This window comes from Zootermopsis nevadensis, unplaced genomic scaffold (genome assembly GCF_977971745.1).
Source record: "Zootermopsis nevadensis isolate Lab colony 2312 unplaced genomic scaffold, Znev_1.0 Znev_ptg000024l, whole genome shotgun sequence".
NCBI classification, from domain to species: Eukaryota; Metazoa; Arthropoda; class Insecta; order Blattodea; family Termopsidae; genus Zootermopsis; species Zootermopsis nevadensis.
Genome location: NW_028259156.1, coordinates 1,294,439 through 1,307,928, shown reverse-complemented (window position 1 = coordinate 1,307,928; position 13,490 = coordinate 1,294,439). Strand labels below are relative to the sequence as shown.

The following is a 13,490-nucleotide window of genomic DNA, read 5'->3' as shown; positions in this document are numbered from 1 at the left end:
TATCTTTGTAGCACATTCTATTGGTACCACGTACTTTAACAGTCAGTGAGTGAATTTTGTCGATTTTGTGAGATTTTCACAGTAAACAACATTAATTATGTACCCAAAATCATTAACCGTCTGACCATTCTAATGCTGACGTGTTGTTTTTTATTTTGTAAGTACGTAATAAATTCTAAATTGTGATTACGCTTCGTCACAACCCAGAAGATTGACACCGCAGTGAAGACCTGATGTTTGCAATTGTTCCTTGCAGCCACTACATGCGGCAGATCCTGGAGGCTGTCCGCTACTGTCATGAGAATGACATAATTCATCGAGATATCAAACCGCACTGTGTTCTTCTGGCGACGAAGGAAAATTCAGCGCCCGTCAAAATCGGGGGCTTCGGGGTCGCCATCCAACTGCAGGAGGGGCAGATGATAAATGGAGGTGAGTGTCTTGAGTATGATGGCGACTTCTGGGGGTACGAACCCATTTTTCAATTAGGTGGCAGTTGACGTCCGAGTCCTTCTGATTTCCAGTGTCATGTGGGAATCTGTCACCTCAGCAGGGATTCAGATGACGATACTTACATTTAAATAAAATCTTCTTTCGGAGGTTTGTAATGTTCCTTAACCCTTTGAAGCCGAAGCTCGTCTTCATAATATTTACGAATCCAGACCGTACCGCGAAGAAAACACTTCACTTAACCATTAGAAGTCGAATCAGGCGGTACCACATAAGATTTAACAAAAGAACATCCCGGTCGAAGCCTTAAGAACGTGATACAGATCTCATCAACATGGCGGACAGTATATACGTGTAGGAGCAGCGTTGTCCTGTGTTTAACCTGATGCATAATCTCTGCCCCTAATTTCGATAAATGCGATTATGTTTAAGGTACTCTAGGGTCTATGGCCCTTATCAAAATTTGAAGCACGAATCTCGTCTAAATATTAGTTAATAATTCATTAGGTACGACACAGGGAACCACGTCACCTTTATTAAGATCAGATGGTTTTCTGTTTTTAGAGAGAACACACTCGAATTATTCCTATTTTGAGTTCGCCGCTGTGTGTCTGGGTATTCAATTCTAGAGATTTCGGTCGATTCTCTCCGTGCTGACAGGTGAAATGGCCTGTATGTTAGGAGATGCTTTCTTGTTGGAGCGACTGTACTGCAAATTATTTCCCATCGAAGTTACACTGATCAAAACTTTTCACTTAGAACTTGAACAACTACTGAAACATTATACGTTTCAACATTAATTTAAATTAATCAAACATCCGAATAACACGTTAGAACAGTAGCGTTGAAACTGTAATTAAATTCAGTGATGCTGGAAGTTTTTGAAAGTCTCTTGCCACGTCCGAAAGTTTGTTTTTTTAAAAAAAAGACGTTCGAAATTCTATTGTTATGAGCAACAATTCAGTTGTCGTACGTGGAAGGGAAATTAGCTTAGTAACAGAATTCGATTGATTTCTTAGAAATTCATCAATTATTTGTCATAATCAACTCTTTGTTGATATAATTCAGGATATGTTTTGGTAAATCTTGCGTCTTCAATTGTTTAACTATAGTCATTGTGTTCTTTTATGGTTCTTATCTTCTGTACCGCAAAATAAATGCTTCTGTAGCATTAATATTCGTTTTAAAATTTAATTTCGAATATATCTGTTATTGGGTTTTCTGATATGTGCTTGTTTGCATATTTTATAATTGCTTCTTCCAAAAAAATATTAATAATCTTCTTAATTTTCTTTTCTGGCTACGTAAATAGTTGACAGATGTCCAGCTTAAATTATTTATTCAAAAAAAAATATTTTTATTGTTGCAATAATTTAAATAATCTAATGCCTCAATTCCTAGTATCATATGTCTTCTGAATTTCGATGTCTGTTTGGATTCTGAGTTTGCATTACGGATTTATAAACGTGTGTGTTGGAAGATGTCTTATGATTCCACTTTTAGTTTGTGTCTCGTGATAATGTGGCAGGAGCGCAGTTAACTCATGACGGCGACTAGATGGCAGCACTGTATACTCACGTGACGTTGCATTGTGTCCGACACTACTCAGTTCTCGTTCGGCGACAACACTTACTTATAGCTCGTAATTCTGCTCTGTGCGACAGTAGGCCTGTGACTTTACTCTTGTGTGTCGTAATTACTCTCCGCGAAAGTCTCAAATCCTATTCTATTTCGCAGTGTAGATGCATTTGGGACGATGATAATACATTATGGTGTACCAATTCGTGTTAAAACAGCAACTGCTATACGAACTAATGTATTTAATTCACAATTTCTATTTAATAGTCACTTTCACTCATAAATAGGAACCAATCTAACTTTTTAGTATATTCGCCTATAATCCAGAGGCCTGCAAGTGGTTGCCTCAGGTGGCCAACTTGTTAATAAATTCCGTTCCTTTTATGGAACTTGAAGGTTTATTGCCATGTCTGGTCCATCTTTAAAGACGGGCGAAGCTCCTGATACTGGATGTATGGAGTGTTAGATCGACGTTCACATTGACGATACGATGAGTCTGTATACGATATTTGCATTGGTGGTTTGTGAATGGAAACCCGTCTCTGTAATAGACCCAGAGATATTCTCAGACAAGTCTCTTATTTAGTGTTCTGTCTGACGACAGGTCCATATGAACAGGATCCTTCCATCCTTTTCTCGGACTGGGACCTGTTCATATACGTTCTTGGCAGATGATCCAGAAGTGGTTTGCCATTGCCTTCTTCTGTGTGTGAATGGAGTAATTGTTGTGATGCCACGGAGGAAAACTCCGTGTTGCCTAGACCACGGCCTTGCCCAACACAAGTTATAATTTAGCTTTTCGTCATGTTTAATTGTCTGGATGTTTCAAAATGAGTAATTCTGATGTAGGGAACTATGTATTCAAACGTTAATTTTAGTATCCGATCTAAGTTTTTTTTATTTCTTGCTGATTTTAAGGGGGGTCTGACACAAAGTTGAATTTATTTTCTGGTCTGTTCTGAAACTTACGCAAAACAGTTTTATACGGAAGCGAAGATTCGAAGTTTATAACGTGTACTTTTTTTAGATTTTGTCCATCGTATAAATTAATAAAATTAGAACATTTCGGAAGCTGGATTCTGTTCCGTCTTTAAGAGAGAAGTGGGAGACTCCAGGAATCCTATGTTGAGGCTTTGGTTCAGCGAGCCTCAGACCTGGACGAAGGACAGAGTCCATGGAAATAATTTTACAGATTATATCTCACCATCGTAGGAAACATTCAGACCTCATCTTTGAAGATCTTGTTTGGTTTTGGTACGTAAGAACCTTACATGATGCAACGTTTGTGAAGACAGTGGAACATGGAGATGATAAAAGTCGAAACAGGCGTAGGAACTGCTTTAAACATTTGTAATATTCTTGATTATTTATCTTTGTGCGTAACTTTTACAGTCCGTTCAGTGGAACATGTTTCTACCGAGTGTGACCATCATCAGGTTCTCAGTTACGTGTTTTTATGTCATATAAGTTATCATTATTTCTTGACATCGAGAGAGGCGGAAAACTGTTCACCAGTTGAAAGTTAAGCAAGACTTAATTACGTCACAACCCATAATAACGCAATAAAAGTTTTGAATTCTTGGAAAGCTCGAAACCTCACGTATGGTGTATACGTTTTTTTTCTGTAAACACTTCAGCGTGTTTGGAAATGCTGGGGGAGGTTAGAAGTAAATTATTGTTTAATTTAGTTGGGACTTTTCAAAATGAATTTAGTATTCGTGTGATGAAAACCATGTTTTCAGCGTTTCGCTTTGTTGGTCGAAGCGGCTTTCATAGCTGGACAAAACCTCGTTTTGCCGAATGCCATAAATCACTCTCCTGTCATCGAATCTGTTTGGATGTACGTGGTCCCTGAAATCAAAACAATACATAGATTTTGTAACCGCATATGGAGACTACGATGTCACATATTCCACGTTGAATTTAAATCGCTCATTATTATATGCGATTTAAATTCGTGCTTGTTTGAAAATCCACCCACTTGTACTTCTAAATTAGTTCAAGATCGCGGTAATCTAATCTTATTATACTGCTTCTAAATATTGCCTTTATGAGAATAACTTTTTTTATATTCATAAGTGGCAGGATAACTTGTACGATTTTTGCCGAATATTCATCAAAAAATTAAAAAATATATCTCTCAAATGTGTGACATAAACCATGTAATAATAATATATATTTTTATTATGGTGATTTATTGTACATATTTTAAAAATCTTCATTATTAAACGAGACAATATTAAAAATTTAATTAAGAGTAGCGACTTCTATTTCACTTAAATTAAGCGTGACTGCCAAATGTTGACACATTTTTACCCTGTAAAGTCTACAAATATGGAAACTTATATTCCGACTTCATTCTTCCCCTTGTAATACAGGGTGATCTATAAGTCACGCAACCAATTTCTGACACATTCTATTTGTGAAAAAAAGGATTATATTGAAATCATAAAAACGAGTGTCGGGCTTGAAATGTCCTTTGCCTCGAAAGTTTTGTCTCAAATCTCACTTAAGCCCTGAAGGACGCGCGAAGGAAAAAATCAAAAATTGAAATATTTATAAAAAAATTGTAGATCTTAGCGAGATTTGTGTTTTGTATTATGTTCCAATGGTTGTATGATCCTTGTCAGCGTCTGTACTGAGATCTCCACACGGCTCGTCACGGGCCGGTTGCTGCAACGGAACGGCAAGGCAAGGCTTTGCGTAATGAATTACTCATACAAATGAAATATAAATTCAGGACTGGGGACTGAAGTTACTTTATGGTCAACATGTCCGTGATCTCACAGTACCCCCGAAGGAGCAGTGGCTGGTGAATTAGATTGATGATGTGGAGAAGGGTGTCTCGAATCTGGCCGCCCCAGTCTACCCTTGACAGGTTATTTTATCGGATGCTCTGACTCCACTTAGAACTTCCGGTGACAACGGACTAAGCCTCTCAGATGTGTCCACTAGAATAATAGGATTGTGTTAATGAATGTCTCGTTATTAATCGATTGCGAAGATTTATTGTTTCCGTATTTTAGATTAAGGCAACGTTTGCTTTTATATGTAAAGAACTGAGGCATATTGATACTGACATTAAATGGGTTACCTCGAAATTGGTGAATTTTACACAGTAAGATGATAAACTGTCACACTGGATGAATATGTAAATAAATGAATGAATAGGACGATGTAAGACTTGAGGTTCTCACAGCGGTGAATATGAAGATTTCTGTCTTCTGGGTTATTGCGCTGTGTAGTCTGGTCGATGTTAACCAACGTTTCAGAGGTCATACTGCCTCCGTCATCAGGGCGATGAATCGCCCTGATGACGGAGGCAGTATGACCTCTGAAACGTTGGTTAACATCGACCAGACTACACAGCGCAATAACCCAGAAGACAGAAATCTTCGAATAGGACGATGTTGTCGTTTAGGGTTTTGACACCACGTGGACTCGTCGTTATACCTTTTCTGACGAACATACTGTCTCCATTTTAGCCCCGAAGGACATCATCGTAATTTTCACCGTCGTGAAAACCTCAGGTCTCATATGGATTCATGCCATTAATTAACCCTTTGAAGCCGAAGATCGTCTAAATATTATTTATGAATTCAGTCCGTACCGCGAAGAAAACACTACACCTCACCATTACGAAAATCAGCTGGTTAACCCTTTGAAGCCGAAGCTCGTCTTCATAATATTTACGAATCCAGACCGTACCGCGAAGAAAACACTTCACTTAACTATTTGAAGTCAAATCAGGCGGTACCACATAAGATTTAACAAAAGAACATCCCGGTCAAAGCCTTAATGTCACACGTAGGCGATAGGATATTTTGAAAATATTAAAAATCTAATACCGGTAATGTCCTTGCATTTTCTAAAGCTGTATTTTGAATTAAAATACAGATATCACGTGTCATGTACACGGTTAATCCGATTTTGTGGTTTTGAAGGAAGAAATTATGAGAGCTACAATAAGTAGGTCCCTAGGACGATAAAGCCAGGGTGGTTGAGATGCGCGGAGAATGTAGCAAGAATGAGGGTCACGAGAAATGCGTACAGCTGGTCTTCGCAGAGAAACATTTGACGAAGGGTCCACATGGCATAGATGGTTAGAAAATTGAGGCTGGATTAGGATGCCAGCCGGTGGCAGATTTAGCCTCCCAGTTTCATAAAAGCCGACGAATTTCTTGACTTTTTTGTTAAAGTTCTATAGACGTTTATAGAATGAAATTAGAGCGTTATTTTCGTAATACTTCATATTCTAAACGAGATTTATCGCAATTAAAAATTGGGCTCAGTTTAGGTGCGTTCTTATCTTTGCTGAGCGAATATTAAAATTTGTTTAATCGTCTGCATGCAAAGTCTCGAGAGCGGCTCAACGGATCATAGTGAAATTTTGTATTGTGGAGTTTCGCGAAAATTTATCGAGATGTTTTAATTATGGTTGAAACCTGTCATTAATTAGGGATACTTTGTTTGAAGTTTTCTGTAGATTTGAATACAAATTACTTTTTCATACATACAGAATATGAATTTATATGTCGGTATTAACAGTTAATTCTCTTTATAATTTGAAACCGATCAGTTTTTGTGCTTAATCTGAGGCTTTAGGGGCCCTTGCACGTTCAGTTTTATTGTAAAATATCCGATATTTACAATATTATTTATCGGTTCAATATAAATATTGAAAGGACTGACAGTAAATATATTATAGAATTGATCTTGAAACTTTTTATACCTTGGAGTTTATTGATATATAAAATCATGAATTCAAACAAAACTGTTTACACCTGAAAAGACACTTAGTGCCAAATGATTTTTGACCTCAAGAGGTCATCATCAGTGACAGATAAATTAATTTATATTAAATCATACAATTCATAAGACGATGGTTTGTTTTAAAGCATAAAAAGTTTTGTTTGAATGCGTGGTTTTATATATTTTGGAAACTGGATTGGTGAGCCTCAAAATAGTGGGTTTTTTTTATTTTCGATAAATATTGATCGTGTGAAGAGTGCTAAATTAGCCGCGAGGTTTGGTGTGAGGACTTGCTGGTTGTGGTATCGAGTTTAATCGATTCACACAGAAATTCGAAATTTTATGGAGTGTCTCCTTAAAAGAATATCGCAATGAAGAGAAATGCTGCAAGGAGTTGGTTACCGTTTTCAAAGAAATGAAGGAAAATGGAACTCAAGAAGACGTGAACAAGATGTTACGAATTAATTGAAGAGAGGAACTGAAGAAAAACGTTCAAGTATCGGGAGTGATAATATGTGTCAACCAAAATGTTGGACTTTCAAAGAATTGTGCTTTCCCAAGAATTCGGAAAATCTTGTGTGCCCTGGTGACACTAATCAAGAGGTAAGTTAAAACTGAGTATTTTATAATATTTTATTTTGTCTCAGATAAACATTTCAAATGAACGGCATTACATTATAATTTAACACTTTGTCTTTTGCCAAAGTATCTCGCTCTCATTGCTGGACTTATCACAAAAATTGTTTCTTGTTCCTCTCGCTTATGAATTTAAATAATCCCCCTTTTCAGTTCCACAACGGTTAAATTTCATCTCCCGGATTCGTTTCGGGTTGCGTTTGCAGTAAAATCTGTTTCTAAATACGACTCACAATTATATATGAGCTCTTCATTACGCAATTAGTAACACTCCAAAGTTACTCTGTTTAATCTTGAAGATTTTGGTTGGTTTGTTTTTAAACGAGTATCCTGAACTCGCTGTCAACAACTCAGCGAGCACAGGAGAGCCGATAGTTCAAACCTAAGTCTGATATTAAAACTGTCTAACTCTACTGCATTATGACATTTTTGTTCAGAGGAAATGCCTTCATCTGTCACGAACAGTTACGGAACTGTTTTGTGTGTTGCGCGTGGCAGATTGGATTTCTCTGGAATTACCAAAATTGTTACTATCCAACAGTCGCCACAAACTGGCTTTTAACTTCAGCATCTACCGTCATGAACTCGTAATTGATATTAACAATAGCCATTAGAATTACACTGAGAGTTCGTCTATGGTTTTAATACAAAGAAGTTGAATTTGTGGATTCGCCTATAGCAATATGTTGTCCGTGGATGGCTCCTGTACAATTGTACAAGTGTAATTCTATTCCAAAATCGAGGGTTTGTGTATTGTTAGTTGCTAGATTAGTTGTTTTATTAATGTGTTTCGTTTTATTTAGAATGAAAATGCAATCGGAAAACAAGTCTCAGCCATGGCGTAACACCAAACCGACCTATTCAGCGCGGCTTGAAATTATTTATTAAGCCAGTAAGAACGAAGAAATGGGTTACCACAAGCGAGGAATTTTGAACGCATGAGAAAAACACTTCATGCTGAGAAATTTATGAACGATATTTTGTTGGGAACGCGCCACGTGCATCACACTGACATTTAGTGAGAATTAGTGTGGTATTTCCAGCATGGCCGACCTCGCCTGCATGGCCACTGGGCCACTGAAGTTTTCTTTTTCCTGCGTTCTCCATGTCCACAGAACGAGTACAGTGTTCATTCAAATACCATATTTGTACCACCGGTTTTATCACAAAGATGGCTTACAACTCGAGACGCGACTCTGTTCAAGGCTTTTTATTTTAATTTTTTATGTAAATTAATATCTTAAAAATAAATAATTCTTGTTCTTTGTTACGATGTAAAACGTCCACGAATAAAATCTTAACACTAACTTGTTCTTGTTAAACTGTTTTGCTGTGTATGGTCCTTTAATACAATTGTTTTTGTTTTAAAAGTTTCAATCACAGTTGAATTCAGTGCCGGACTTAACGCATACCCTAACCCCATTTTGCATATCGGGGTGGGGTGGGGGGGGGTAGATGGTTTATGGCATTGATTGGCCGCTACAACTTCTTAGAAATCGACCTCAACCGAAAAATATACTATTTCGTGTTTATAATTATCCATCTTTATTAATACGTAAATATATTCATTATTTGAAATAAATTAAAATATAATATTTCCTATCGTTTGATCCAAATATATTAACTATATAAACATTTAAACTTAAAAACACTTATTTATATTTATACATGTAGATTGTAGAAAAATACGTAGAGTGTCAATGAAAGTGAAAGGGGCGTACACATCTTTTGCTGCAAAGTTTTTTGTGTTTTTTCTCAATTCCATTTAGTAGATCTTGTCTGTCCTCAGTCTACCCGATCATAAGATTAAATCAAATTAAAACAGACAGATCAGAAACCAAGATTAACAATTATTTGTCTCATTATGGTTATAATTGTAATATGAGGTGAAAATTTCGTGGCATCACTGATCTAGGTTTATCTGTAGCTTAGGCCTTACGTTACGTCAATAAATACATTATAAATCGTAATGTGTAACTTTAAAGGGTCATCTTACTTTCATCTACATTAGTTTCGTGTTTATTTTTCAATATTCCCTTCAGTCAGAATACTTGGAATTTGGAATTTTTGGTACCTCTTGAACTTGACATAACTTAGGCCCCAAAAAGTCAAAAGTCCCTGGTTTCACTTACGGTGACTGAGGAAACTGCAGATGAATATTTTAAATCATCAAATAATCTTCAGTCGCTCAGACGTAGTTCGCTTTTATCCGCAATTATCGCGGGAGACACCTCATTTAATGATTCTACTCATCCGAAAGTAATTTTGAGTCTCTCGGTTCGAGGAATGTTATCTCGTTTAACACTTCCGTGTGTGTGTGTGTGTACTCTTGTCTTCTGTCTAATCCCTCTTTCGTTTGGAAGGAATTTTCGCAGCAAGAACCACTTTAATAATTTGTCTTTCTTTCTGCGAGAAGTTTAACATCTGTTTTGTAATTAATGCCAATGAATATTGTTCAAGTGAGGCTAAACGTGGGCATAAACAAATGTTGACGATATAAAAATTATATTGACAAATGTTGATCGTAGACTTGTAAAGAAACATACGAGAAATATGTTGTGTGTGTGTTGAATTCACACGACATTGAAGGTCGTGGCGCTGGTGGTCATGTGTAATTACATGTGTGTTTTCATCTCCTACAGAGTGTCTTGTGTCTGAGACACGGCCGAACCTCAGTCCGATGGGGCGGCTTTACCTAAAGGCAGATTGCGAGGGTAAGAGAAGATGTATCAATAACATGTTCGTATTGACGTTCACCTATCGAAATGATACCTTAAAACGTGTACATGTGAATATGTAGTCAGGGCAAACTTTAAATGAAGGCATCGAACCGTGTTTATCCGCTGACAGTTATTCATAGATAAATGTAAAATGCTGAATATTTTATGAAATATCTGTTAGGTCGTTGTCGGAAAAAATCAGAGATTCTGAGCGAAAAATTACAATAGCCTAATAGAATATCAATTTCCGTTTGTATGCAAATGATTAATCAAATTTGCAACAACACTTTTGTTGGTGTTTTATTATATTTATCATTTTGATTTTTGTTGAGAATTGATTGTTTGCAAATAACTGTGTTAAACTAGTGTTCAGTAACAAGTTACGAAATCGACGCAGTTTTGGTGTGTTCTGTCGCATTGAGATTTTAAATTCGTGAATTCTGCCGTATAATATAATTCCCTGTGATTAATTGCCATCGAATCTTCAAGGCCTGCGGAATGGAGCTTTGAGCACTAAATGTGCTTCATTTTTCTTAGTATCCTTCGTTCAAAACATTTTTCGTTTCAATAAATATTTAGCAAGTTACAATCCAGAGGAAATCGTGGGTTACCGCTGAACGGATGGCCGTGAAATGCGATATTTGGGAGTTTCACGATCGCATGAAAACTCCCCAGTATAACATTTCACGACAACCCCTCAGCGGGACTCATGTGGTTATTAAGGTAATGTTGGTATTGCAGTCCGTCGACACAAATCCGGGCGGATTTGCATTGAATTCGGTCGATGCCGTGTTCTAATTCCTACCTAGAAATTGGTATTTTGTTTTCGTAGTAATATGCTAAAGCCTCTTCCAGTTTTAGCGCTGTCATAAAAATGGGACGCCATTTGAAACAGCAAACAACCAATAAAAATTAAAGTACGACTCATAACTGCCGATGTCTGCATTTGTATGTTTGTCCATGGCCCGGAACGTAATTTTTATGAGATTTTTTTTTTATTTCTGCTAAGGTGAGACTCCATATGAACAAAGTTATTAGATTCAGTTTAATCTTAGTGTTCACGCACACTCACAGAATGCAGCACACCACTCTGCAATGGACTTAGAACCACATGCTGACACCTTCGTTCGTAAAGCGACGTACACATTGCAGAGTATTAGTCGAACAGTCCGCACCGATACACCGCCCCCCTTTAAACGCCTTTTACGGATGTCTGTATGCATTTTATTCACATGTGGATTGGCAGCAATGAGGGTTATTCCCCACTGCAAAATATTTGTAAACTTAAAGTTTTTCCTCATGATCCATTACGCATCCAACTTAAGCTGGCCACGTTACGGTGAGCCTTTGTTCGTGTCCCGTTATTTTACCTCCAACATGTCTCCAAGTTCATCGTCCTTGTATTTTCTGCTCACCCGAAATTTCCCGGAACCTTTAAAATTTATGTCAGCACTGTAAGTGGGAGTGTGAACACTGCGAAGAAGGAAAATAATGACTCACGATTTACTGAAAGGGCACACACTTGTATTTTTCAGAACCCATTGCTTTATGATAATATTTCGATGTTTTCGATTACCTAACAAAATATACGCGAATGTGACTAATACTTTTACTTTCAAAGACGCTACATTCTGGTATTCTGAAAGTTGAAGTCATAAAAATAGAATAGCCCAAAATATTTTGGATATAAAGTCAGTAAGAATCAGTTAAAGAAACTCAAAAATGGTTATGGCTAGGATAAATGGTGAGACAGTACTTTGGAAAGTAGGCATACGATAGTGAAAATATCCCGTAACATTTACGGACATCGTTAGAACTCAAAATTCAGTGTTGAATGTAGTGTGGGTGGCGGGGGGTGTGAACGGCGCCCGAAGGAATTTCCTTGTTGAAGACGGATCAACATTCAGCTGTTTCCACAGTGATCCGAATCTCGAGCTACAGCTCACGACTTCTGTAAACTTGGTTTTAATTTGTTCTTTTTTTAGTTTTTTTATTAGACTTATGACCAAATTTCTTTTCCAGACTTTAGTGTAGCAACTAAGTTTTCATCTCATTTTACCTTCCTCATCATTTATTAAGCTTTCTTCCATGCAATTAACTTTCGTCCAACATTCCATGATAATATCGCAATTAAGTCCTGTTAGAACACAATTTATATTGTTATTTGATTGTCTGTTGCTAATTTCGTTGCTACATAAATAACATTATTATTTATTACAGATTTAGTTCAGTTTAAATACCAACTTTAAATCCCAACACAAAATACGAGGCTGCAGTAATGGGTACACGCGTACGTAAGGATATGTTGACGTTGTAATGCTTAAGTCAAGTTCGTTATGGTTTATAACATCTTTACTGGCGCGTGGAAGTTGATGCATTGCGAGAAACATTGAAGTATTTAATAACATACCATTAATTTCAGGTTCTAACAAGTAAGGGTTGTGACATAACGTATCGTCTCTATTAAAAATGCTCATGGATTTGTAGATTCTAACTTTTCAAAGAAAGATACTGGCTACGTCTTCAGCCGTGAAGACGGAGACAGTATGTTCCTCCGAAACGTTTATATCTACATATAAGAGTTCACAAGGCATTACTGTCCAGAATATCAACATTGACATGTTTATCGCTTCGATAATTTTTACAATTTTGTTGAAGGGAAATGAGGAAAATCACGAAAATATTCGATGACTTTTTCGGTGATCCATTCGTGGTGTTTCCCGAATACAGATCAGATGTTTTACCGTTCAAGCTAACTCTTCTCAGTTCTATACAGTTTAGGAAAGAGTATGTAGATTGCTTTTTTTTTTAACGTCAGTCTGTCTGTAGAGAAATTCGCCCTTTCCTCGTTACTGAATGTTTTAAATTTCCTCCACATTGCATGCTCGCAGGCCTTTAACTTCGCACACACTGACTCCCTCGTAGGAACAGCTATGCCCCTTTGCATGTATCGAAGTTGTTTGCGTTCTGACGGCACACACCGTGTTCCAGAATTGATTTCTTTCCGTTCCTTAGCCGAAAATATTTCTGTTTGTGAATATTTACATAAGTAGATTTCAGTTTTTTTTACTGTTAACGCTGAACGGACGAGGGTGGAGATGCCGAGGGGTTCATAGGCGTCCACGGTACGAGCATGAACGTATCAAGAAGGATAGGGCAGTGAACATTACGACTCTTAAATGAAGGCGTGGATGGGATTCATCTGGCTTAAGACGGGGACCAGTGCGAGGGCTCTTGTGATCACGGCAGTGACGTTCTGGTACCATAAAAGATGCAGAATTTCTTGGCCAGCTTAGTTACTATCAGTTTCTCAAGAAAGACTCGACAACATAAAATTAGTTACAGAACTTTGAA

At 37.2% G+C, this 13,490-nt stretch overlaps 1 protein-coding gene across 14 annotated transcripts in view; it reads left to right on the top strand.

The window, feature by feature from the left end:
• CASK (peripheral plasma membrane protein CASK) overlaps positions 1-13,490 on the top strand; it is a 594,512-nt gene that overhangs the window by 117,108 nt on the left and 463,914 nt on the right. For 11 of the 14 annotated variants that reach the window (XM_087355276.1, XM_087355274.1, XM_087355277.1 and 8 more), the window contains 2 exons: positions 257-432; positions 10,059-10,130. In XM_087355276.1, the coding sequence (XP_087211402.1) occupies positions 257-432; positions 10,059-10,130 (248 nt within the window). The remainder of the gene's footprint in view (positions 1-256; positions 433-10,058; positions 10,131-13,490) is intronic. The other 3 variants (XM_087355283.1, XM_087355282.1, XM_087355286.1) reach the window with 1 other exon arrangement.